Raw genomic sequence first — 27,111 nt, 5'->3', positions numbered from 1 at the left:
GTGAACTGTAAGTCATTTCACAGACATTACCATCCTTCTGTCATTGTGCATGTTTCTGGTATTAAATGAATGAGCTCTCAGTGCTGACCTGCAGTCATGAGAATACACACATTGTAATCTCTTACACTGCACAGAATCTTGGCTCAGAGCCGATACTTTCAGCTCTGTGATCGCACTGAATGGATTGTGCACACAGAGAGAAAAGAGACCAAGAAAAATTCGATGAACTTCCTATTTGTGTGAATAATAAATGGTGCAACCTGGAACACGTTACTCTTATTCACAGGTTAGTGACCCAAATGTTGCATTACTCCCTCTGGGGCTGCAGCCATACTACCTACCTCAGGACGTTTGTTTTGGCCATGTGCTATCTGTCCTCTGATGACTACTCAGGTGGTTTTGTAGTCTGTAAAATAAGAGAAACAAGGACTTTAGACCTGATATTTGCCAATATTAGCATAATTCTGTCATTGGAAGTGCATCGAGGCTAAATTGGCCTCTAAGCTAGATTAGGAAACAAGCTAGAGAGGAGGAGAAATGCACAGAAGAGTGAATTTGTTTAAGCGTGTGGTGGAAAAATTGTGTCTGTTGGTTTCAGCAGTTTGGGTGCAGGTTGGCAGCTCATTTGTCCAGAGAGGAGCAGAGAGGGTGAAGGTTTTGGAAAGGGACTTCATGCCCCGTTGTGAAGGAACAACAAGACACTGCTCGTTCAGTAACAGTTGATGGCGAGAGGAAGCATGCATTTGGAGTGAACTGAGGTAGGGACTAGGGAGGTGCAGTTCCCATGGCACCCTTTCTGTGATGAGTTTTTCGACCTTTCTGAATTTAATTTAAATATGTATTTTGTAGGCGTAAAATAAAAAAATGTCAGCGTGATACAACTGTCCTGATAAGGCAATGAAAAAAGCCTCATTAAATGAATGAAATTCTTGAAAAGAAAACCTTATTAAATAATTTGGCATCATTTTTTTTAATTATAATTTCATAATTTCTAATACAAACTGAAGATGAACTTTCATCATGCAGAAAAACTTAAAACAGCACACCCTCATGACTGTGTGTCAAGGTAAAATATCAAATTTCAGACCTTTTTATGACAAAGCAAGGTTAGTTCAGATTGTAAAATGTCATGTGCCGCGACTCACACACACACACAAAAAAATTATGTAATAATTGTGGAAAAATCTATTTTTACATCTCAATAAATTAGAATGTTGTGGAAAAGTTCATTTATTTCAGTAATTCAACTCAAATTGTGTAACTTGTGTATTAAATAAATTCAATGCACACAGACTGAAGTAGTTTAAGTCTTTGGTTCTTTTAATTGTGATGATTTTGGCTCACATTTAACAAAAACCCACCAATTCACTATCTCAACAAATTAGAATATGGTGACATGCCAATCAGTTAATCAACTCAAAACACCTGCAAAGGTTTCCTGAGCCTTCAAAATGGTCTCTCAGTTTGGTTCAATAGGCTACACAATCATGGGGAAGACTGCTGATCTGACAGTTGTCCAGAAGACAATCATTGACACCCTTCACAAGGAGGGTAAGCCACAAACATTCATTGCCAAAGAAGCTGGCTGTTCACAGAGTGCTGTATCCAAGCATGTTAACAGAAAGTTGAGTGGAAGGAAAAAGTGTGGAAGAAAAAGATGCACAACCAACCGAGAGAACCGCAGCCTTATGAGGATTGTCAAGCAAAATCGATTCAAGAATTTGAACTTCACAAGGAATGGACTGAGGCTGGGGTCAAGGCATCAAGAGCCACCACACACAGACGTGTCAAGGAATTTGGCTACAGTTGTCCTCTCCTGAACCACAGACAACGTCAGAGGCGTCTTACCTGGGCTAAGGAGAAGAAGAACTGGACTGTTGCCCAGTGGTCCAAAGTCCTCTTTTCAGATGAGAGCAAGTTTTGTATTTCATTTGGAAACCAAGGTCCTAGAGTCTGGAGGAAGGGTGGAGAAGCTCATAGCCCAAGTTGCTTGAAGTCCAGTGTTAAGTTTCCACAGTCTGTGATGATTTGGGGTGCAATGTCATCTGCTGGTGTTGGTCCATTGTGTTTTTTGAAAACCAAAGTCACTGCACCCGTTTACCAAGAAATATTGGAGTGCTTCATGCTTCCTTCTGCTGACCAGCTTTTTAAAGATGCTGATTTCATTTTCCAGCAGGATTTGGCACCTGCCCACACTGCCCACAACCAAAAGTTGCTTAAATGACCATGGTGTTGGTGGGCTTGACTGGCCAGCAAACTCGCCTGACCTGAACCCCATAGAGAATCTATGGGGTATTGTCAAGAGGAAGATGAGAGACACCAGACCCAACAATGCAGATGAGCTGAAGGCCACTGTCAAAGAAACCTGGGCTTCCATACCACCTCAGCAGTGCCACAAACTGATCACCTCCATGCCACGCCGAATTGAGGCAGTAATTAAAGCAAAAGGAGCCCCTACTGAGTACATATACAGTAAATGAACATACTTTCCAGAAGGCCAACAATTCACTAAAAATGTTTTTTTTTATTGGTCTCATGAAGTATTCTAATTAGTTGAGATAGTAAATTGTTGGTTTGTTAAATGTGAGCCAAAATCATCACAATTAAAAGAACCAAAGACTTAAACTACTTCAGTCTGTGTGCATTGAATTTATTTAATACACAAGTTTTAAAATTTGAGTTGAATTACTGAAATAAATGAACTTTTCCACGACATTCTAATTTATTGAGATGCACCTATATGTTTATATGTTAGTCAATATATCTAAACTTTTCTTGAAAATGGTATAAAAAATTTAGAAAGCATATGAAGCCAAGATGAATACAAAGAGCACATTTTTAAGAACTTGGCATGCCATTAACCCAAGTGCCCATTAGGTAGATTTTTTTTTTTTATCCAAAGTGACTTAATAATTACAGATCTCTTGAGCAACCGAGGCATGTTGGTAGCTCATGGATCTCTCTTTGCAGGACTTGAAGTAGATGTAGCTTGGAATGATTCAGAACAAACAAATTAGAATAGTAACTGTTCTAGAAATGTGGCTGTACTTTAAGATGCTGCTCAGGTTTTAAACCTGTAGCTTTGCCAGTCTGTAGTATCCTGCATGCCTTTCTGCATTGTGGTCTGCTGAGAGAGCAATGCCATTTCAGCAGATTGTAAGCACCTAAACATGCTGATCCAGAAGGCCAGCTCCATTACTCAATTACTGAATGAAGCGGTGCTTGGACAGAATGTCTTGAGTTCTAAAGTGGGTTAAGACAAGACTGCCCAGGCTCTTTATAATTGGGAATGTCGCTGCCTCCAGTTTTTGCTGCCTGTCGTTGGTCAATGGCACTAGCAAGGACTTCTTTCTGAGCACTGGAAAGAGCCCAGTCAACTTTCCACTTAGATTGTGAGCATTGACCTTCAAGACTTTAGTACATCATCACCCTAAAGACGTGCTGGTTTCCATCCGATGTGTTTTCTTGACCCGATCGCCTTAAGAAACTGTTTTCCTTGCCATTACTGTCATCCAGAGTCCTAATTTAGCTCTATAAGAACACATCTAGATCTGTCTAAAGGATACAAGCCTCATTTCACCTCAGTTGTGACACACTTGTGATAATGAGGTCCAGTTAGCCACAGGTAAACACAAACTGCAGACACTATGACAGCTAACTGAGCATCATACATACAACTCCTTTAGCCAGCTGTTAGAAATGTGCACAAATAGGGACTCTCCAGTTTGTTTTGCATTTATTCATTATTACAAGGTTTGGATTTACAGAGTTTGTTTACTGTGTGTATGTTTACAACACACTGTATAAGATTTGCATGAATTGGCATGAATTTAGTGTATTTTATTTTGTTCTTGAATGATAATTTTTAGTTTTATTTCTACACTATATTACAATTAAATATAAATAAATAGTTTACTGTGACTTCACATTGAACAGAAACAGGGAATAATTGATGTAGCAGCATTGCGCTGTAGAATCTCAGTGTTTATCTGTGTCTGTATTACAGACATTTCATGTTTATTTACAGATTAACCACAGTACCATACTGGCATGCATTGCAGCATGAATACAGTACGCAGTCTCTGCCTCTTGGTTTATTTTATAGTAGCTGTTTTTGTTGTCACTTTAATTATATGGGTAACAAGGCATACATTGTCAGTAGTGACCAGTGTATACAAATTTATTTATGGAATTTAAACATTTCAAGTTGTATACATTAACTGGTGCTGATATTTTTGCATGCCTGAGCTCCAGCAATAACAACCACTCATCTCACCACAACAGCACTGCAAACACTCCACCACTTTAACTGTTTATAAAATAATATATGTGACCCTGGACCGGACCACAAAACCAGTCTTAAGTCACACGGGTATATTTGTAGCAATAGCCAAAAATACATTGTATGGGTCAAAATAATTGATTTTTCTTTTATGTCAAAAATCATTAGGACGTTCCATGAAGATATTTTGTAAATTTCCTACTGTAAATATATAAAAAATTTTGATTAGTAATATGCATTTTTGTATCTCGGTCAAATATTGTCCTATCCTAACAAACCACACATCAATGGAAAACTTATTTATTCAGCTTTCAGGTAATGTATAAATCTCAATTTCAAAAAATTGACACTTAAGACTGGTTTTGTGGTCCTTTACTGTAGCTAACGACAAAATAAATGTGCATCATTCAGATCGCCTTGAAGGTACCTCACGAGAAATGTTTCAAATTGAAATTTCATATTGATCTCTCATTGCAGACGTATCTTGGCAGGGTTTGAGCCATTGTTGAGAGCTCATCTGAAACATTTTCTCACGAATAAAACAACAGAGATCCAAGAGTCTTAAATAAGTCTCCACTTTCAATGTAATTTCATAGGAGACCCATTTAAGGAGATTCGATTTTATAGAGAGCTCTCAAGTGATTCTTCTTTTCCTAAGGAGAATTTCCAATTCACTCTTTGTTCGCATGAGCCATTTTCTCTTCCTCCTCCTATTTTTCTCTATTCTGTCTCTCTCTCTCTTTTGGATTGTCTCCTCTCATTAGGTCTCTGCATTTGGTTTTACAGTTATGTTGAGCTTTCTTGGTGAGTCTGTCACAGTCTTCAGCAGCGGAGAGGGAGTGATAGGGAGGAGGCTGAAATTCTCTGGCAACCTGTGTGTCTGGAATCTGTGTTGTTAGAGTAAGATAGAAGGATATTAGGAGGCAGAAATCCCCGTTTATGCTTCCTCAAAATGCCTTTAAACTTACAACAGGAGGGATGCAATGGGAAGAACAAGGAAGCCTGAGGTGTCACAAGACAGGGAGGGAACAATCAAGAAATGAAAGATCTAGGAAGGGACATGTGAGAGGAAGAATGAAAGGTGGGGAGGCTTTCTGGAAACCGATGCTGACGTCACGGAGGTGAAAAAAGTGAAGGAACAGAAAAGAGGGAAGGAACGCATGTGAATTAGAGGCAGGAAAAGAGGCTTCAGAGAGACTGAACTATGGCTGGGAGTATCTATAACAGAATGTCCCTGGAGGAGATTGGATCGATCAGCTCTTTAGAGGGTCCAGGAGGTAAGACACAGAGAACAGAAGATCAGCTCAGATCTTTAGAAGCATGCTGTGATTTGACTAGAGCAAGAGGGACAGTTTTTACTGTAGTTTTGCAGTTAGAACAGTACACGCAACTGTAATGATGGATGAATTGATAGATATGCCTATTGAGAAGCATCATATTCTCATTGTAGTTGATAACATGGTCAAGGTTTCTGGTGTTAATAAAAAGAAATTTCAAATGTAAAAATGATTGATCATAAATATTGAAAGGTATATTATGTGGTTTTAACGTACATCTGTTAACATCTAAGACCTTACGAATTCATTAAGAATACACTTATATATACAGGCTTCATAAAAATGGTCACCAACATTTTTTTTTACATCCTTCTAGCACATAATGTGTGTGTGCATGTGGAGAGAAGAGACGAGGAGGGGTGCATTGAAAGAGAGGTGACAAACCAGTGTCCAATTAGCTTTGTGCATGAGAGCACATCCTGTGTTTGTTACAGCTGCCTGGAGAGAATGAGTCTGACAACTTCCTTTATTTTCAGATTTCCTCTCTTTCTTGGCTCCCTTTCTTTGAGGTTCAAACTACAATCAAGTGAAATACATTGCATCTTTTCACAAAAATGCAGTTTCCTTGACCATAACGCAGTATTATAGGACTGTCCGCTCAACTTCGATTCCCGTTTCACTTGAGAGGCTGACAATATATAACGACAACATATCTTTCCTGAATACAGTAAGCAGCGTCGGCCTCATGAATAATGCATGATTACATTCAATCACACACTTACACACATGTAGGCTGGCTGTGTATCTTGCAATAATAGCAGGGATGACATCTCCAATCCAAAACATGAGCAAGAATGACACATTTATGAGAGACTATAGCTTTTAATATCGTAGGTGTGGTGTGTTCTCTGTTCAAACAAGCTGTTGAGAAATAAACAGTGAGAATTATGGGTGTAATAACAGATTGTGTCTAAGGAACTCGAATATTGTAATTCACTACTACAGTGAGATCGCAGATGGAGTAAAGGTGATTTGATCAGTTGTTCTAGTGGTGATATGTAATTTCACACTTGCAGAAATGTAATAACATAATTCTGTGTGTGTTTTATTTAGTGGTTACCTCACAACAGTGATAAAATCACATGCATTCATTACATGCATTCATTTAGCACATGCTTTTATGGAATGATTTATAAATGAGAAAAAATAAAAACAATTAAGGATAGTTGTAATGGTCTGTGATTAGGTGAATTAAGGCATGTTTACACAGCCAATTTAATGCTGCTTTTTGCCTGCTCAAAATTTTTGTAAAGATGTAATGCAGCATAAAATCCAGACTAAATTAAGCCTGCATACAATTATATTTGCTGTGTAAAAGCATTCATGCCACCTCTGAGCAGCATTCAATAGTCTGTTGCCAAATTTACACTGCAAAGGTGGCACAGAAGTGCTTCTGAAGTGGTATTTATGTGACTTTACACAGGCTGCTGTTCAGAGGTGACATGAATGCATTACGCTGCAGTTATAACTGTGTACGTTGATGCTAGAGGCTGATGTGAGTCAAAGCAGGCATAATTTAGTCTGGCTTTAGGCATAATTGCACATTTACATTGAATTTTGAGCAGGCACAGAGCAATAATAGTCCACAATGGTCCACAGAGCAACATTAACTTATGAAAAGATACCTAAATGCCACTTCAGAAGTGCTCCTGTGCCACCTTTGCAGTGTAAAATTGCATTATTGTACAGTTAGACTGACCTTCAGATGACTGGATCTACTCGTGTTTGCATTACTTTAAATATAATGTAGTATTCTACAGACATTTTGGTATGCTATGAGGTTTATAGGATAAAAAGGAATTTAGAAGAATGTTGATTACATGCTTCATTTCCTGAGAATATGAGAATATGCGAGTACAGACTGATAGAGGCAGAGTTTCCCAAAAGCATCCTAAGCAGATCATAGAAACAAATGTACAAATCTTCTTCGTTTCCCAAAAGCATTGTAACTTTAAGGTGAAGTATGCCGTTTCTGTGCTACTAAAAACAGAATTACTTTTGAAGAAACTTTGCAAACAAATTCAGTCTTATAAAAGCACAGCCAGTGTTTATCCTTGGTTTACCATGTTGTCTGTTTCTGCATTGTCTGACATTGTCTGGTACGAACAAATTTGTGGAATGATTTTGAAATTATTTTTGGAGAAAAGCACCAAAACATTATATATATATAGATAGATAGATAGATATTTGTAAATGCAGTTTCAGGGTTTTTCTTTTATTTGGTAAGAATTTTTTAAAGGTAGGCACTGTTATGAGTGAGTGTGTACTGTATACAGTACCAAATGCACAAACTAAGATATGATCATTTGTAAAAGATAAGACGAAAATCGTTAAAGCTAAGAAACCATCAAGATTAAAGCCCGGAAGATTTAAAGATGGTCCATTAAAATCCATGAGGGGTTTGGAAATATGTAATTAGAAATTGAGTTGAGGCATCTTTATGCAAGTAAATGAGAACAGGAAAAAATGTGAGTAATAATTTGGGCTCCAGGGAATGAACAGATTGCAATTAATAGATCACTTGGAGAAATGAGGTGCAGGTTTAAGTGACTTGAGTTTTAACACACTTCGTTGATATGCTGAACATTTTAAGATGTTGAGTTGAATTTTAAATACAAATATTTTTCACTTTGAGGGTGGGTACCATAAAAATATATGTAGGTAAGAAATACTATAGAGTATGATATTAGTGCATATAAATGAAAAAAAAATTCAGTACAGTTCTACTGTGTGTTTATTTAGCGGACTTAACTATTATTAAAATAATTATAAATTAAATGTATTAAACATAATACACTGAAATCAAATGATGAATTTTACGGTAAGTTGACTAATTTATTTAAATGTAGCTAAAATAAATTGATTGAACTTACCTTAAAAATCTTTAGTAAATTCAATTAATCATTTTTTTCAGTGTACATTTTATTATGAATAAAACAATATTAATCCAAGCTGTTATTAAAATAGTTTTGATAGCCAGCCATTATTATTACCCTATATTTTAACTCTACTTTACTTTTGCTTTAAGCAAAGATCGGCAGCAATAACTGCTTGAAAAATTGCCCTTTTAAGACATTTATGAGCAAACATTGGTACATATTAAATATCATGGTAACACTTTAGAATAGGGAACACTTATTCACTATTAACTACGACTTTTCCCTCAATAAATTCCTAATTTGCTGCCTATTAATAGTTAATAAGGCAGTTGTTAAGTTTACGTATTGGGTAGGATTAGGGATATAGAATAATGTCATGTAGAATAAGGCATTAATATGTGCTTAATTACAACTAATAAATGGCTAATATTCTATTAATATACATGCTAATAAGCAACTAGTTAAGAGACCCTAAAATAAAGGGTTACCGATATCATTAACTGATTGCCAAGCTCAATTTTGGTTACTTATGCAGTATGAAAGAGCTAATGTGCTCGGAAATGTGTTGAGCATTACTGGCTGAATGTTATTAGGAGAAACAATCAGTCACAGAGTTTGAGCTCCAGGTGAGAAAATGAGCATGACAGCAGGGTAAACTTCCTCACAATGAAAAACAAATGAAAGCAAAAATTGTGGTAAAGCAAAATTTGACAATTGAAAGTCATGGAATGATTCTGTTTAAAAGATTTTGATGTAACATGCCAAATTGCAACTAAACTTGTTTTGCCAACCAGGCTTCATGCAGAGCTCGAATTAGTGTGAGTGTAGAGGTTAAAACAGTTTCAGGAAATGACTGTTGTACTTAAGTGAAAACGAAATACTACAGGCTTTCACTGTTTCTAAAGGAGTGGTGGAATGGAAATGAGTCAGAAGCCAAACACAGCGGTAGTCCTGAGCTGGGAAAATAAACAGTAATGCAGCTCTTACATCAAGATAAGCACTACAGAAATCTGTGACTTGAATGTGACCAGCAGTGAGATGCTTCAGCGTGAAACAGGCATACACTGACAGATGAGAGGATGTCGCAAAATTAGTCACATATAAAGTCGATGCAAAAGATGTTTCAGAATTCTAATCCATCATGGCTTAAAGGTCTCAGGGGTCAGACTCAAAAATGCTGTATGTCTGTGTGTATCTTTGGTGTGTGCTTTCAGCTTAAATGTCACTCAGTCTCGACAGGATGTCGACCCAGAGTTAGTAATGAGCTTGACCCTGCTGCTCAGAGATAGACTGGTTGGATGTGTTTCCATAGAGATATACATTACAAAGCTTCTTGTGGTATTAATTATAGCAAGGAGGTCTATAATACCTGGAGAGAGCTATTCGTTAGCACTTCCATTCATCTCAACCTGCTCGCCACCTCTTAGCTCATGGGCAAAATTTTTAGTTTTAATGTCAACAACAACAAAAAGTCTAAAAGCACTGTGTTGATAAAAAAAACGTTTATAGCAAAACTCCATTCACTGCTTTGGATTTTTCTCACATCGCTCTCTCATTTGAAGCAAGATCACTAACTCTGTTCCAAAGACTAATCAGTTGCTGGCTACTTTTAAGAGAATACTAATTATGGAAACAATATACTAAAGAGCAATCTGAATTAACTTATTTGAAGTTTTGAAACATTTAAATGCATGTTAATTGCAATAATAGTTTATATTAAATGGAACTGATATAACGATGAGCCTTAAATAAATATGATAATCCCCTTATGAGCAGCCCCGCCCCCCAAAAATATCAATTGTATAAAAACTCTGTTTTTATATTGTTACTGCACTTCAAGCAAATTAATACTGGCTGTATTGTGTTTTTAAACCCCCCCCCCCAACCGAGCTTTTCACATCAGGTGCACACTTATGCTGTCTAGATAGGCTGCTTACTAGTTTTGGAACAGAACCACAGAAAATGGCAGATCTCATCCTTTAATTGGCCAACCTTTGTTTTGTTTTCCATCACAAAAGGAAATCCAGGACGAAAGAAGAGGTTTATTATCTTGTATGTGACTGTATTTTATATCCCTTTGCCCTAACCCTACACCTAAACTTACTCCTGCATTTTTAGACTTTCAAAACACTTCATTCTGTATGATTTATGAAACTGTATGCTCAAAATTGACTGGTATTCACTTTTTAGGTCTCATGACAAAAACTCATAAAATATGTATGGATCTCATTAATTCCATGAAATGAAAAATGACGATGTTTGTGTTTTCCAATGCTGAAATGTATTCACGAAGACACCTACACATACATTTTAATATTCTGATCCTGGAGCTCCTCCAGTACTGTTGCGTATGTGTCCCCTATTTGACATTCCCAATTCAGTCTGTGAGCACTTTACTGATGAGCTGAATCAGGTGAACTCACCTAGACATATCCAAACATCCGAAATGTGCCCTGGACCAGGATTGGGGATAACAGTTTTAATAAAAATACATTACATCATAGTTCTATAAATCCATATTTACTATGCTATAATTATTACATATTAATTGTCAAACACATTTTTCAGCTTATCTGATAGTCAGTGAGCTTTTCCTAAAATGTATTTGAAATGCATCTATTTCATGTTAAGTATACCACAAATACATTTACATATTTATGTACTTAATAAAAATACCCTGAAATTGCACTTTTAGTATACTAAACAGATATACTTAAGTATTATACTTTAATTGTACGGAAGTAGTGCTGAAGTCCAACTAAGACATATACCAAAGTAAACTATTGCAAGTATACTTCAGGTAAACTTTAAATATTTTGTATTTAAAGACCGAAATTATTCTGAGATCATACATCAATAGTTACATCAAAACACATTTTAGGCTTAATATTAAGAAATGTACATTGTGCAATAAACAAATACTCCAAATAAGTTTAATTGTAATTTTTATATCAGCAAGTTTCGAGCGATATGTCAGTAAATATGCTAATAGCTTTGAACTACTTAGTATGAAATAAATGTATTTTAAATATTTTACTTTTTTAGTAAAAACTATTTTAGGGACACCTTTTAAATAGTTCTTTGACATTTCTTCATTGCGTTGAAAGTAGATGTTATTTTTTGATAGTTACGCCTTTAGCAGGTGCTTTTACCCAAAGCAATGTTGCTTTCAAGGTATACTTTTTTGTATGTTCTTGAAAAAGGGAAGAAAAAAAAAAAACTTAGTGCAATGTAAAAAAAAAAAAAAGTTGAGCCAACTTAAAATTTTAAGGCAACCAGCTTCAGCAGATTTTTGAGTTTTCTCAGCTTGTCATTTCAAGTTTATACAACAAAAATGTGAGAATCTCCCACAAAAATAAGTTTCAAGAGCAAACTCAAAAATCTGCTGAAGCTGGTAAAAATGTTTTTTTTAAGTTCGCTCAACTTTTTTTTTTTTTTTTACAATGTAGTTGTAAACTATGTGCAGGGAGACTTTCAATCTAATATTTAAAATATTTAAAATAAACCAAGCTAAATCTTAATTGAATTTGATAGCACTGACATTCAAATAATACCTAATTTTATGTCTAAAAAACAATAATTAAAAAATAAATTTAAAAATGTATAATTAAAAATAAAACAAAATGCATATATTAAATTCCTTACAACAAACAATTCAATCAGCCCACTTATGCTTTTATTTACACATTTTTTATTACAAGAAACTGAATTAGGCTCCACTTTTTTATACAAAATTTGGTAACACTTTATTTTAGGGTCTCTTAACTATTTGCTTATTAGCATGCATATTACTAGAATATTAGCCATTTATTAGTTGTAATTAAGCACATATTAATGCCTTATTCTACATCCCTAATCCTACCCAATACGTAAACTTAACAACTACCTTACTAACTATTAGTAAGCAGCAAATTAGGAATTCATTGAGGTAAAAGTTGTAGTTAATAGTGAATAAATGTTCCCTATTCTAAAGTGTTACCCAAAATGTATACTTAATTTCTTCTTTAAAAAATGACGTGTACATCACTGGATTCCTCATAATCTGTTTGCTGTATCCTCCAGCACTGACCAATCCCACAAAACATGAATTGCTCTGTCACACATCATTTTATGCTTCACTCTGTTTGGTTTGAAGTAGACAACATGTCTGAAAACTGAACAAAGGAAAATAGAGTGAGAACACAAGGGAAACATGAATGTGTTCTGTGTGAGCGATGCAGATTGCTGCAGGGGGGATTTAAGAGAATTGCATAGGAGCCACGGGGGACTCATGAATCTTTCTAGAAACTTCCTTTCATGAAACTCCGTTTGAGTTTGAGGAGATTCAGTTTTGATGCTTCTCCACCGCTCTGATTTTTTCTCATGTATAGTCGATTGCTTCTCAAGTAAGAAAATAAATATTTATTTCTCTAGCCAATCTTAAATATGTACAAACAAGGACTTCAACGGATAAATAACGAGGACCATTCAAGTGATCCAAAAACATTATTTTGGCAAAATGATTCATGGAAGACTATAAATCATCTTCTGTCTCTCTGATCTCCTCTGAAACATGATGTTAGAAGGACTTTAATGAGGCTTCTTTTAAAAGATAATTTGCTTGTTTCGCATTGAAGAGGAAAAACTTTGTCTTTGATCAGTGGGCAAAAGTTGAAAACAATACATTTATTTCCCATTAACATTTCTGTCATTTGAACAGCGTATTCTGATTATCTCAACATCATGTTTTATTCATGAATTTTTCGGTTGCCACAATTTCTTGTCTCCAAAAGTCGTTTGAGTGCACACTCTTAAACTATAGGCTGAACTTTAGACACCAATGGAGGTCAATCAGCATAGACTGTCTAATAAACCAATCAGTCTTAAATCAGCTGAGAAATCAAACTGTTTTCATCGCTCATATGGTCTATAATTTCTAATGTACTGTCATTTGAGTGGCCTCTTCCTCTATGAAAGGATGGAGAAATGTCTTCTTTCTAACCTGTGAACCCTTTTGTCATTTCGTCCTCAGCGATGCAAAGTCTTCTAGACACCTTGAGTGACAGCACCAGCTCCACCACAGCCAATGACCTGGACCTCATCTTCCTCAAAGGAATCATGGAGAGTCCAGTGGTGAGTCATCTGCTTTCTTAACTCGATGTCCATGTGTCCACATGAGGCTTCTTTAATTATGAGTCTGTCTACAGGACCCTCTTTGTGAAAGTTATATTTGATCCGTTTATCAAAATTGAAACCTATGGACCCTTTTTACAATTCCGGGGTTCTCAGAAGTTGCCATAGTTGAGTAAACTTCTACAGCAGTGAGCGAAAAAGAGATATCAAATTTGCTTTCACTACCTCAGCTGTTGTATTAGAAACACTCACACAGCAGCATTAGATATAGGCCTAGATTTCTTTTTGTAAATTAATGGCAAGGTAATAAAACAAAAAGACTTATAATGTTGAAAACAAGTCATCATAGTCTGTCCTTGATTCAAGTAAAATAGTTTTAGTTGATGATGGATAAAAAATGAAATATTAATGAAAATCTATAGGCATTTCTCCCAACACCTTTACTGTGCTGTTTGGCCACAGGCTGGGATTTGGTGTGTTTTCTAGACTTTTAAAATATTAATAGCCAAGAAAAGTTGCTTGGATTTGTGGTGGTGGTTGATTTTTCCCCAAGGTCAATTGTGAAGCTTGTCAGATTGATTTTTGCAGTTCACATAAATATGAAATGATGTATTGTTGATGTAGATGTTGATAATGTTGTGTGGGTTAAGTTATTTCTAATGTTAAGCTACACTTTAAAAACAAGTAGGTAAGATATAGTGGTCTTAAAGATATGGATTTTTCACCACATATCAAATCTGTGTATTTTAATAATAATATTTTAAAAAATCAGTCTATTGCACTGCATGTTTCAGAGCGTGCCATGCAAGCAGCTCACTGTTCGTTATTTGCAGCATTTTAGAGTGTTTTGGTTCACAAAAATGCAGCGATCTCCATCTCTGTGTATGTTTTGAGTTTTAAGTGTATTTTGGAAAGCAAAACTGTATGTGTCAGTAACACTTTATTATCACATTCGCATAATTTACAACATTTTTAGTGGACAGATTATTACAGAATTTCACACAGATTTGTAACAAGAGGCATTTGTTAACCCATTGTCACAGAAACCTAAAAGGCTTCCTTGCAGTTTTCTGCATCATAATCATAAGTATGCCTGTTGTCATTGTATTATTGTAAAATAAATTACAATTAAATATCTCAGAAATATTAATAATAATGTTACTGTTTCTTCTTCTTCTTCTTCTTATTATTATTATTAACCCCACTCAGAGCTATCGGGCCTGAGGGATCTCAGACAGAAGAATTTCATTTAATGGGAAAATGCTTTGACTGTAGTTTAAAGTGAATTAACTTTGATATTGTTTAAATATTATGCCTTTAATGTTGAGGCAATTTTTCCTTGTGGCATCAGAAAAGGTATTAAATGAAAGCTGGAAATTCCATTTGTGTGATAACAATAGCGACAGTAAGTAGGCTAGTTAACTATATTAAAGTTACCTAAGAGGTCATTAATTAGTAAATAAAAGAACTATCCAATCAAACTTGAAAAGGTACATTTATACTAAATACAACAAAATATCTTATTTTACATAACCGAGTTAAAAACAGTACAATGTTTTTAGTGTAATGTTTTTATATCTGCTCATTTTCATGAACTGTCCAAATGAAATGAGTCACTAGAATTAATCAGACTTTCCAGAACTGTAAATAAGAGAGGAGACATTTGATTATTTCCCTCAGCTCAGTGTTTGGTCACGCGGCACATTACAAAATAGCTTGTTACTGGATAAGCTAAACTGCTTTGTCACACTACTGAAAAATGTACAGTAGTTAGTTCAACTTTGCCTGAGGTAATGTTTTCAACAGAAAACATGATTTATTTTCAAAATGTTCACCACAATGGCAAAAATCATTCTGAATTTGGTCAGTCCAATCAAATCACACCTTCACAGGTCATGTGCTGAAAATTCTGACATTATCTACCCACCCTCATGTTCAAAACTCACATTTTTTCCCATGGAAATGTTCACTTGGAATGTTTTGTGTGTTTTGTTTGTGCAGTCCCGTGAGCACTATGAAGAGCCGAAGCTGGAGGCAGTGAGGGACAATAATGTGGAGTTAGTGCAGGACATCCTGAGAGACCTCACCACCCTCACACCTCATAGTCAGGCAGCAAATGAGCTCGCCTGCATCCTCAAAGAGCCACACTTTCAGGTACAAGCAGAAACAGTCGGGCAAAAAACCCCCGAAATATCTTGAATTGTTTCATTTAGATTTTTGAAGTGCTTTCCCTCAGTGCCTGTTTTGTTTTCTGCAGTCTTTACTTGAAACACATGACTCTGTAGCTTCCAAAACCTATGAGACTCCGCCTCCCAGCCCCTGTGCGTTTATGGACCCTGCACTTAACAACCAGCCTGTGCCCCCCGATGCTGTTAGGATGGTGGGCATCCGCAAAGTGTCTGGAGAGCACTTGGTGAGCCTGTTATTTGTTTTTATGCTGTTTTTACACCTGCATGCCAAGTGAGATGTGCTATGAAAATAAACTGAACTGAAACTGAATATTTAATTAAGTGAGTACATTGTACATTGTAATGTGAGCTGCTTATTCTGCCACTAACAGAATAAAAGCCTTTTCAGCATTTTTAGACCTATGTAGAGGTACACGGGTCAGGGTTATTATTGTTCACTAAAACTATAAAAACAATGTTTTGTTAATTGTAATAAAGTTGAAACAAAATATAAATATGAATAGTAGAAAATTTAAAATGCTGGCTTGGCAACTAACTGAAATAAGTTTAAGTTCTAAAATAAATAAAAACTAAAACTGAAATTAAAAATGAACTGAAATTATAATGGGATTATAATTATAATCATAAGGAATAAAGTATAAAAATAAAAGCTAATTTTAAATATTAATTAAAAATATATATAATATTAGTATATAAATAATACTAAAATAACAGTGACAAAGGCAATAATTGTAAATATAATAATTATAAATTATGTTTTATGTATAGAATTTTTATAAAAATTAGAAAACACTTTAGTTTAGGGACCAGTTCTTACTATAACTAGTTGCTTATTAGCATGCATATTACTATTTATAGCATATTGTTTGTTTATTAGCACATATCATTGCCTTATTCTGCATGATCATACTTTAGATCCCTTATTCCAACTTCATTCTAAAGTGTGACTATGAATTATGTAAATGTTTTGGAAATTGTAATTTATAATATAATATAATATAATAGATATTTGTCTTCCGATTTGCTCCAACAGTGCGCACACACACACACACACACACACACACACACACACACACAATATTGCTTTTCCTGGACTTTCCAAAAGAGGAAAAAGATTGATTACTGCATTAAGAAAAGAGATGTCAATTTTACGGTCACTCCCTCGGCAACTCTATTAGAAACACCCTCACAGTCGCAGCAGTTGACTAGCTGTTTGTAATTTAATGCCAGGGTAAAGTAACACAAATTATAGTGTTTTAAATGTGCAGCACATTTCTTTAAAATTAAAATGCTGTATATAAAAGGTTCCATAGGATATGGAAAAGAAATTACACATTTAATCTTTATATTGAGTTAACCATTACAATTTTGTAACCGTCGTTTTTTTTGCTTTCATATATAGGTTTAATTTTTCACTGTAATTCCTACCCTAGTGATTGATAAATATGAGACGTTTTTTAATATATAAAGCACTCAAAAAACCTAAAACTGTCATGTTTGTTTAAATCACATTCTGTTCTCTCTGCAGGGCGTGACGTTTCGGGTGGAGGGTGGAGAGCTGGTGATTGCTCGGATCCTGCACGGGGGCATGATAGATCAGCAGGGCCTGCTGCATGTGGGTGACATCATCAAAGAGGTGAACGGAAAGGAGGTGGGGAGTGACCCGAAAGTTCTTCAGAACATGCTGAAAGAGTCCAGCGGCAGCGTGGTCCTCAAAATCCTGCCCAGTTACCAAGAACCACACACACCACGACAGGTGAGCCACATTCAGATCTATTTTTGTTGAGTAGTAAATACTCAACAAAAAATAGTGACTAGTAATTATAAATGTTCGTAGATCTTCAGTGAAATCAGGTCACAGGAGACACATTTGTGACCCGGGACCACAAAACCAGTCTTAAGTCGCTGGGGTATATTTGTAGCAATAGCCAAAAATACATTGTATGGGTCAAAATGATACATTTTTCTTTTATGCCAAAAATCATTATGATATTAAGTAAAGATCATGTTCCATGAAGATATTTTGTAAATTTCTTACCGTAAATATATCAAAACGTTATTTTTGATTAGTAATATGCATTGCTAAGAACTTCATTTGGACAACTTTAAAGGCGATTTTCTCAGTATTTAGATTTTTTTGCACCCTCAGATTCCAGATTTTCAAATAGTTGTATCTCAGCCAAATGTTGTCCGATCCTAACAAACCATACATCAATGGAAAACTCAGATGATGTATAAATCTCAATTTGAAATATTGACATTTACAGTTTTGTGGTCCAGGGTCACATTTGAGACATGGTACTGTACTTTCAGGTGTAAACAACAGTTACTTTACCACTTTTCTATCTTTGGCTGTCAAACAACAACATGACAATATGAGTCAGCTCGCTTGCTGATGTCCCGAATGATTTGGAATAAATCAGAATGCACAAGCTTGTATAATGGTAGAAGATGAGAAAATACAAGGGAAAATCTACCCAAGTTTCAGGAAGTCAGACAGTTGACTTGTCATAAACAGTCCATGATGAAGCCAGTGTGTATTTAGTATACAGATGTTTACCCTAACTAAAATCAAAAATTGTCCTTAAATATTCTTACGATGAAGCATACCGCTATAAAACAAATCCATGTAATCACCTAAATTTCCAGTTATTTCTGAATGCTTAAAATGCCCAGTTTTTAAATGTTTAAAAAGTGTTTTTTTCTTGGTCATGTGAACGTTAAAGACAACAGTAAGGGATCATTCCATTTTGTTATTTTGCAAATATGGAAATGTTACATTTGAATGTTCTCTAAATCATCTGAAACTTAAGTAGTAATGTTCAAAAATTTTTTAGATGAATGTCCAACTGAAATGTTTCAGAAAAAAACGATCCAAAAACGATGTATAAATGCTTTTATGCTGACGTTTTGAGAACTGGATAACCTTGAACAAACATTCTTTTAATGTCTCGTGATTTTTAAAGAACATTGCCAGAATGTTGCCAAAGTTATTATACAGTAATTAGGTTGGACCTAGTGTGACTCAAACATTAGATCCAATTCTTTTATTTCAATTCTTCTTAATAAAATAGAACATCACAAAATCATGGATGTGTTAAATTAATGAAGGTCTTAGTATATGAATGTGCCATAACAACACACCGTAGAATAGTCAAAGGAATTTGCCAAAAAAAGAGGTTTGTATGCATCTGACTGTTCAGTAAGCTTAAAAGCTTGATGGACAAAATGATGGATATCAACAAGACTTGTTGCAGTGATTTGATTGGTTATTTAGGCTGTCAGTCATTTATCTGTTGTAAGGCGTAGACCCAGATGGATGTTAATGCCAGATGTCATTGAACCAAAATGCTCACATGCTGACTCAAACATGTCACATGTAACTAGCATCTACTGCAGTAACCTTAGTTCAAAATGCCTCTATATCAACATCTTTGAGATCAAACTTTGGGCTGCACTGCCGGGTTCGGGCATCCGTCTCTCTGCCAAAGCATGCTGGGAGATTTGGTGCATTATGCCAGAGCCCTTCCTGTTTTGACGCTGTGCCACCCCACCTATTGAGACGAGACACCGACAATCTTCAAGTCTGCCCTTTCACATTTTCAGCTGTGTTATACTATGAATCTTCCCTGCTTTCTGCTTTTCTGAGATCTCCATCTTATTAAATGAGAATCAAATGAGTGAAGTTCTGTTTCTCTGCCCATATGGTGCCACGTTCAGAGTGTCCCATCTGTGCCTGTCTTTATTTGATCCCAAAATAAACGAACAGCTTCCTGTGCCTGCTGCCAATATGGGACTGGACATCACAATGTCATGTTACTAATGTGATGCATGCTTCTATGATGTGAATATTCATGTTTTTGAGAGCTGCTGTAGGTGTTTGTGCTGGCAGATGGTATTGTTGGCATGTGTTGTGTTGTGTTGTGTGTGGAGGATGCTCGTTGTTGACTGTCTGAATGATGTAATCCAGGCATATTTTCTGTGTGTTGACGTTCCAACACCAAATAGCAACATTCCACTGGACTGTAGGTGACTACAGTTGCCATGACAACAGGATTTTAGGCACTGAAATTCCTCTTGAAGGGATAGTTCAACCAAAAATAAAAATCCCATCTACATTTACTCACCCACATGTTATTTTAAACCAGTGTGAGTTCCTTTATGAAATGCTTGCTGAAAGTCTTCTACTCCTACACCTTATTTGGCTAGTTTTCCCGTGTGAAAAAGAAGTGTACTTAATTATATTGAATGTTTACTTGTAGTGTACTTCAAATCTTCAAATCCAAAAAGTATATATAGGGTATTTTTTCAACAAAAAAAAGAAAAAAAATACTTGCAGATATTATAATATTAATGAATTTTTTTATTGTTATCTATCATTTATTGTAATTGTTATTGTTATTTTTATTGTTGTCCATTATGACACTTTTTATTATTATTTGTAAATAATGTCAAATTAAAAGTTTTACCGTAAAGTACATTTTAAATCATTATGTTTTAGACATCTTTTGTTGTGCTTTACAGAAGTGCACTTATTTTAACGCGTTGACTAGCATCTCAAAGCAAATGTAAATACTTGATTATAATTTTAACTGTAGTGTGTTATTTGAAAAATCTTACAAATTTCTTAGGTTCACTTAGTTTTGTCGTGGCCACGAGATATTAATTTGTGGGAACGTCATATTAACTCGTGGGAACGTGATATTAAACTCGTGGCTATGTTGAGGGAACGACATATTTTTCTCGTGGCCACGAGTTTAATGCGTAAACAAACCTACGTGACCATAGCAACCCGAGATGGATAAAACATTTTTATTAACATTAAACATTTCATTTAATATTTGTATATTATTATTATTAGGTTATATTAACTTGTTAGGGCTATATTTTTATATTTATTTCATATAAATATAATATTTTATTATTTCCCCTTTCAATTCGCTTTACCTAATGAACGTTATGTATAATTATGCTATTTGCTACCATATATTTTGCAAATACTGTAAACGTTTGACAATTATGCCAATACTTTATGATTGTAGGCTATTTATGCCAGTGCATGATGATGAATGAGCGTGTTGTGTTTTCATTTACAAATGAAACTATGTGAATGATTCATTCCTCAATGAAACACTAGGCAGTAGGCTATAATATTAATAATTATTAATTGGAAAAAAAAAGAAATATATGTTAAATTCAACCTTTAAACTGCATTTCCAATAGGCTATAAATTCCAGTCGGCATAATCAAAGCTTTATGTCGAGCATTTACAGTAGGCTTATTTATAAAATTAGTCAGAACTAGGGATGCACCGAATCCAGGATTCGGATTCGGATTCGGCCGAATATTGGACTTTTTGACGGGGTTCGGTTTCTGCCGAACCTTAAAAAAAAAAATCCACCGAACCCTTAGCTTGCATTAAGCGCGCTACACTGGTCAACGCCACGCCGCCGTTGAGTACGGGAAGGTGTTTAAGGTGGACCGTTCGAATGCAGTATATGTCAGAAAGTGAAAATGGAACTCGTGAGCAGAAAAAGTGTTGTTTGGCAGTACTTTCAGTTGAAAGAAGGCGATTCAAGTCGAGCTACATGTTCAATTTGCAATGCCGATTTGTCTCGTGGTGGCAAGGACCCCAAACAATACACAACATCGCCGCTGTTAAAACATTTGCGTATTAAACATCCGAAAGAATACGAGTTGTGCATTAAAATAAAATAAAATGAAAAATACACTGCTGTGGACGTTGTTTACTTCATTAATGTGTTTACCGTGTTAATGGTCTGAGGATGGGAGTAGGATTCGGTATTCGGTTTCGGGTTCGGCAGAATCTTAACCAGTGGATTCGGTATTTGGCAGAACCCCAAAAATCTGGATTCGGTGCATCCCTAGTCAGAACGTTATGTAAAGAGATCGAAATGAAGGGAAAAAATTAATATAAAAATATAATAATAGGCTAATGATAATAATAGCTGATAATAATATACAAATATTACGGAAAAAGAGGTTTGTAGGTTTGTTTACACATTAAACTCGCGGCCATGAGAAATGGACGTCGTTCCCACAACATAGCATCTCGAGGCCACGACATAACGATGTTGTTACCTCGACAAAATGATCTCGTGGCCACGACATAATATCACGTTCCCACGAGTTAATATGACGTTCCCACGAATTAATATCTCGTGGCCACAACAAAACTAAGTGAACCTAAGACGGCCCCTCCTGGGCACTGTAGATTACAGTTTGAATGGCAATTAAATATTTAATGATATTGATTTCTTTTTCCCTCACACATTTTATATTTCATCTCAAGCTGATACTGGAAAAAGCACACAAACTTTTGGGGAAAAAACAACCCTTCTTTGGTACAAAATTTCATTGGGATTTTCCCCCCTGATTGTGATATAAATGACTGCACAAATGAGGAGAGGTTTCATTTGTGTAAAGCATAATTTTTTTTCATAGTTCATATTTTTTATAAATTGTATACATTTTTATAAATTGTTGATATAAATCATTAATAATCATTAATAATTAGTATTATGGTCATGGATATTTTGATTATGGATTTTCCTGTTTTAAGATTAAAAGTCTGTGTGAAAGAGGTAAACAAGTAGAAGACAGAAGATAGTTTTATTGTGACTTTCATGTAACAGGAAAAAAGTTAAAATCAACATAAAAGTGCCTGAAGTTGAATAGTGAGTGTATATTTATGTTGACAATATAAGTAATCACTAGAGATTGATATGCCCACTTTCATTTATGCTAGACATACACCACTAAAGTTTTCAACAGGCTGTCAGTATGACACTCTGATTGATGGACATATTCAATAATAAGAACCATGCGTTTCTGTCTTTGCTCTTTCTCCCTCCCTCCCTCCTCCCTTTCTCTCTCCCTCCCTCCCTCCCTTTCTCTCTCCCTCCCTCCCTTTCTCTCTCTCTCTCTCTCTCTCTCTCTGTCTGTCTGTCTATCTGCAGGCGTTTGTGAAGTGTCACTTTGACTATGACCCCTCTCATGACAACCTGATCCCCTGTAAAGAAGCTGGACTCAAATTCAGCAGTGCAGACATCCTTCAGATCTTCAACCAGGAGGACCCCAACTGGTGGCAGGTGCGTGCACGTATGTGTGTGTGTGTGATCCTTAAGCTCTGTATTCTTACCTTGACTCTGGCCTCACCTGCAGGCATGTCATCTGGAGGGAGGCAGTGCAGGCCTGATCCCCAGTCAGCTGCTAGAGGAGAAGAGAAAAGCGTTTGTCAAGAGAGATCTGGAGCTCTCTAGCACAGGTAGGACACAGGGCACTAAAGATATTCATATATACAATCAATTCAGGTTGGGTACACGTCTTTTTGCAGTAAAATCTTTAATAGCTTACGAATAACTTTTATTTTGTTATTATTATTATTTTTCAAGATAACATTTCCTGGACTGAAGCAACTTAGGTTTACTTTATTATCCACACATAATACATTTTTTGAAAAATCATGAGCATCATCTAAAATGTGAGGCATTTTAGGAGTGTTTATATTCATCCATCTCGCAGTCATCATTGTATTGCATTGCATTATGTTTTGCCCCCACACAAAAAAAAACTACAGAGCTCTAAAAATGAAATATCATCTTAATAAGACATATTTTTGGGCAATAGAAAGTGACAAATTAAATTTATTTGCATTTTATGTAAGTAGTCTGTTACACTGCTATAAAGAACGGCATTGATTTACATTACAAATGAGAATTTAATCTTAATATTTTTGACACATAAATAGCAACATCTGCACCAGATAGCATGCTTTTGCTCAGTTTGTGCCTTTGAATAAATGTGGGGTGTTTTTTCCTCCTTGAGTATGAGCTCCAAATTCACCTTTCATACCTATCTATATGAACCAAAAAAAAGCCTCATGTATCAAATATGATACAAAACTTAAAACACATGTGCATACTTTTTAAAAAGATTTTCTTTTATATTTTGTCTAAAGGTTCATTTAAACTGTTCCTATTTAAAAAAATTCAATTTTTCTGACAATTATTACAGAGTACCGCCCCCTGGAGGAATATCAGCATGATTCATGAAATAAAGAAGAACTCTTTGCTGTTAATTATAGGAAAAGGCCATTATTTATTCATCCTCAAATCATTCCAAATCTGTATGCTGTTATTTTACTCTGTGAACTGCAATAATTATGTTGGAATGATCTAAAAGATTTTGTAAGTATGGCCTGAGGTTAAATGGACAGTGATGTGTTTGTCTCCTGTAGTAGACAGGAGTCGTTCTGTGTGTTTATACTACCAGGATGTGTGCTGATGTCCGCAGGGCCTCTGTGTGCAGGGATTGGGGGTAAGAAGAAGAAGAAGATGATGTACTTGACCACCAAGAACGCCGGTAAAGATGGCTGCTGTCCAGTGCGACGGATGCGCATGTGTTGTACTCTTGTTCTCTGTTGTGATTGTTGTTGTTGAAGTCAGTTCTCTGAGTTTGTTTCATGCTAAAATGACACTGTTTATATGGCAGTCGTTTGTATAATGAGTTTGTAGTCAGGAGAGGTAGCCTACTTCAAGTTCATAAACTGAAATGTGTTTGATGGTGACTCAAAGAAAATGAGAAATACAGTAAAAGGAACCTCAATAAAAGCCATATTTATCTGAGAAGCTGAACTGGAACTGGCAAATGATACATTTCGATATAGTGGCTAAATCAGACTAATAGATGAGATCTTTTCACCATACCAGAGTTCGACCGACATGAGTTGAGGATCTATGAGGAAGTGGCCAAGGTGCCTCCGTTCCGCAGGAAGACGCTGGTTCTGATTGGAGCACAGGGTGTGGGCCGCCGCAGCTTGAAAAATAAGATTTTGGTGTCGGACCCACACCGTTATGGAACCACCACACCTTGTCAGTGCATATTTATATATATCTTTTTATATTTATGCATTAAATATTAAAATTGGCTTCATGTTGGATGTGATTAAAGTGTAGCCACATTTACTGTTATTAATATATAATATTATTATAATTATTAACCAATAATTTATCAGTAATGCGACCCTATAAGAAACAACCAACCAACTCAGAACAATCCAAAAATTACATTTAAATATTAAAAATGTACTTAATTTGAAGAAATAAAACATACATGTGTGTAAATCTGATTATTTGCAGTGCTAATGTTAATCGGCCCTTTTTGTCCCTCTGGACAGACACATCTCGTAAACCCAAGGTGGATGAGAAGGAGGGGCAGATGTACCTGTTTATGTCTCGCAGCGAGATGGAGACTGACATCAAATGTGGCCGTTTTCTTGAACACGGGGAATATGACGGAAACCTGTATGGCACCAAGATCGAGTCCATTCATGAGGTTGTGGATTCCGGCAAGATTTGCATTCTGGATGTCAATCCGCAGGTACTCTTTTTAAATTTTCGATATCCTAAAGAGTGCATTAATGCCCACTATTTAGGCAGCGTTGGTTCCTGAAGTATTTTTCCATTTCATTTTTCCCATAGGGAAGGGTGAATCACAACTTTCAAACACATACAAACTTTGATTTAAAGCAACAAAGTACTCGGTTTTTTTAAAGGGCACATATTATGCCCATTTTAACAACATTTGTAATATTGGTCTTGGGTGTCCCCAGAATGCATCTGTGAAGTTTCAGCTCAAAATACCCCACAGATTATTTATTTTATTTTGTCAGTGCCGATAGCCTAGAAGTTAATGCGCCGACATATAGCACAACTGTGACCCGAGTTCAATTCCCATCTCTAGGTCCTTTGCCGATCCCACCCCCTCTCTCCACCCAATACTATTTAAATGGAAGTCTATTAGGCGATTTTACAAATGTACAGTTATACAATTATCACCCCGTTTCATTGTTCTCCTACAGGCGCTCAAAGTTCTGCGAACAGCCGAGTTTCTTCCATACGTGGTGTTCATCGAAGCCCCAAACTTTGAGGTTCTGAAAGACATGAACAGATCTGCCATTGAGGCTGGTGTTGTGACTAAACAGATGACGGTAATTTATTTCTTGATGCCCTCAGAATGCTTAGTTCCTTGAATGTTGACTATATTCTTTGAGTCTCTCTCTAGGACTCAGAGCTCAAACGGACAGTGGATGAGAGCGAACGGATCCAGAGGGCGTACAGTCACTATTTTGACCTGAGCATTGTGAATGACAACCTGGAAGGAGCGTACCGCAGCCTCAGGAGGGCTCTGGACAGACTCAACACAGACCACCAGTGGGTTCCTGTCAGCTGGGTCTTCTGAGAGCAAGTTGGGTTCTTCGGTCTGCATTTCCCACAGTGGCTAGAAGTCGAGTTAACTGCTGTAATCTATGTGAACTTGCCTGTTCTTTAGATTTTTGCACAAAAAACATGACGATACAAAGCTGGTTTATTATTTTGTAAAGAAACGAAGCTGATCTGTATATCTGTATTTGTTTTAAAGGAGTTCTGTACAGTGCTGTACGTTTGTTATTCCTGTGAGAGTAGGGCTGTATATTTGTATAGAAACTGTAGAATATGTTTTAGCGCCCTACGTTACAATACAGCTATTCAGAATCATGTTGGATATATCAATGCTATATGATTACGTAGTGTTTTGCAGGGATTGTTTAGTTTGATGTTTACAAAGCAGAATTGAAGAGTGTTTTGGCGTGTCATATTCCCGTGCATGTTCGATTCGTTTGCGTTATTTCTCGTAACATTCGTTAGTACAAAATCCATTTCAGTTCAGAAAATGACAACAGCCAAATGTGTCACGATATACGTCATTTGAAATTGATTGGTCTTTATGTATTATGTAAGGATTTCAATTTTATCATTCCAATACAAGAATTCTAAAATGTTTCACTGTGACTGATCAATCGCAGCGTTCTGCAGTCATATATTTTTCTAGAACGATGGTAAACTGTATAATTGACCTTTGCCCAGGAAAGTGATTTCTGACATGGCTGTACTGGTTTCACTGTGTCTCTCGTATCACTCCACAATCTCTTCTCACATAATAAAATATTATCAACTAAAATCAGAAGTTCATGTTCATTTATTTATTTGGCAATTAGTCAAATTGATATATATATATATATATATATATATATACACACACATATATACATATATATATATGGTTCTTAATGTATTTTTTCCCTCACGTGGTGTGCACACAACTTCAGTAGTTTCCAGTAATTATATATAATAAAAAACTTTTATGTATATGTAATAAAAGTTTTATTAAAAAACTAGATGCTGTTATTTTATGCCATGATTTCCTTTGTTTCTGTGAGCTTTTGTGCGTGGGACTGCTATGCATCAGTC

General features: G+C 35.8%; 1 protein-coding gene across 2 annotated transcripts in view; it reads left to right on the top strand.

The window, feature by feature from the left end:
* mpp2b (MAGUK p55 scaffold protein 2b) overlaps positions 1 to 26,821 on the top strand; it is a 37,419-nt gene extending 10,598 nt beyond the window's left edge. Inside the window, exons 3-14 of one of the 2 annotated variants that reach the window (XM_058794595.1) lie at positions 599 to 758; positions 13,510 to 13,610; positions 15,612 to 15,764; positions 15,868 to 16,023; positions 17,328 to 17,555; positions 22,780 to 22,911; positions 22,985 to 23,087; positions 24,116 to 24,184; positions 24,532 to 24,693; positions 24,999 to 25,201; positions 25,683 to 25,811; positions 25,886 to 26,821. In XM_058794595.1, coding sequence (XP_058650578.1) covers positions 13,512 to 13,610; positions 15,612 to 15,764; positions 15,868 to 16,023; positions 17,328 to 17,555; positions 22,780 to 22,911; positions 22,985 to 23,087; positions 24,116 to 24,184; positions 24,532 to 24,693; positions 24,999 to 25,201; positions 25,683 to 25,811; positions 25,886 to 26,062 — 1,611 coding nt within the window. In that variant the 5' untranslated portion in view covers positions 599 to 758; positions 13,510 to 13,511 and the 3' untranslated portion in view covers positions 26,063 to 26,821. The remainder of the gene's footprint in view (positions 1 to 598; positions 759 to 13,509; positions 13,611 to 15,611; positions 15,765 to 15,867; positions 16,024 to 17,327; positions 17,556 to 22,779; positions 22,912 to 22,984; positions 23,088 to 24,115; positions 24,185 to 24,531; positions 24,694 to 24,998; positions 25,202 to 25,682; positions 25,812 to 25,885) is intronic. The other variant, XM_058794594.1, reaches the window with a different exon arrangement.
* The last annotated feature ends 290 nt before the right edge of the window (positions 26,822 to 27,111 follow it).

The sequence above is a fragment of the Onychostoma macrolepis genome, chromosome 12 (genome assembly GCF_012432095.1).
Source record: "Onychostoma macrolepis isolate SWU-2019 chromosome 12, ASM1243209v1, whole genome shotgun sequence".
Classification (NCBI taxonomy): domain Eukaryota; kingdom Metazoa; phylum Chordata; class Actinopteri; order Cypriniformes; family Cyprinidae; genus Onychostoma; species Onychostoma macrolepis.
The sequence above is the reverse complement of the archived record's forward strand: the minus strand, read 5'-3'. Positions and strand labels throughout refer to the sequence as shown.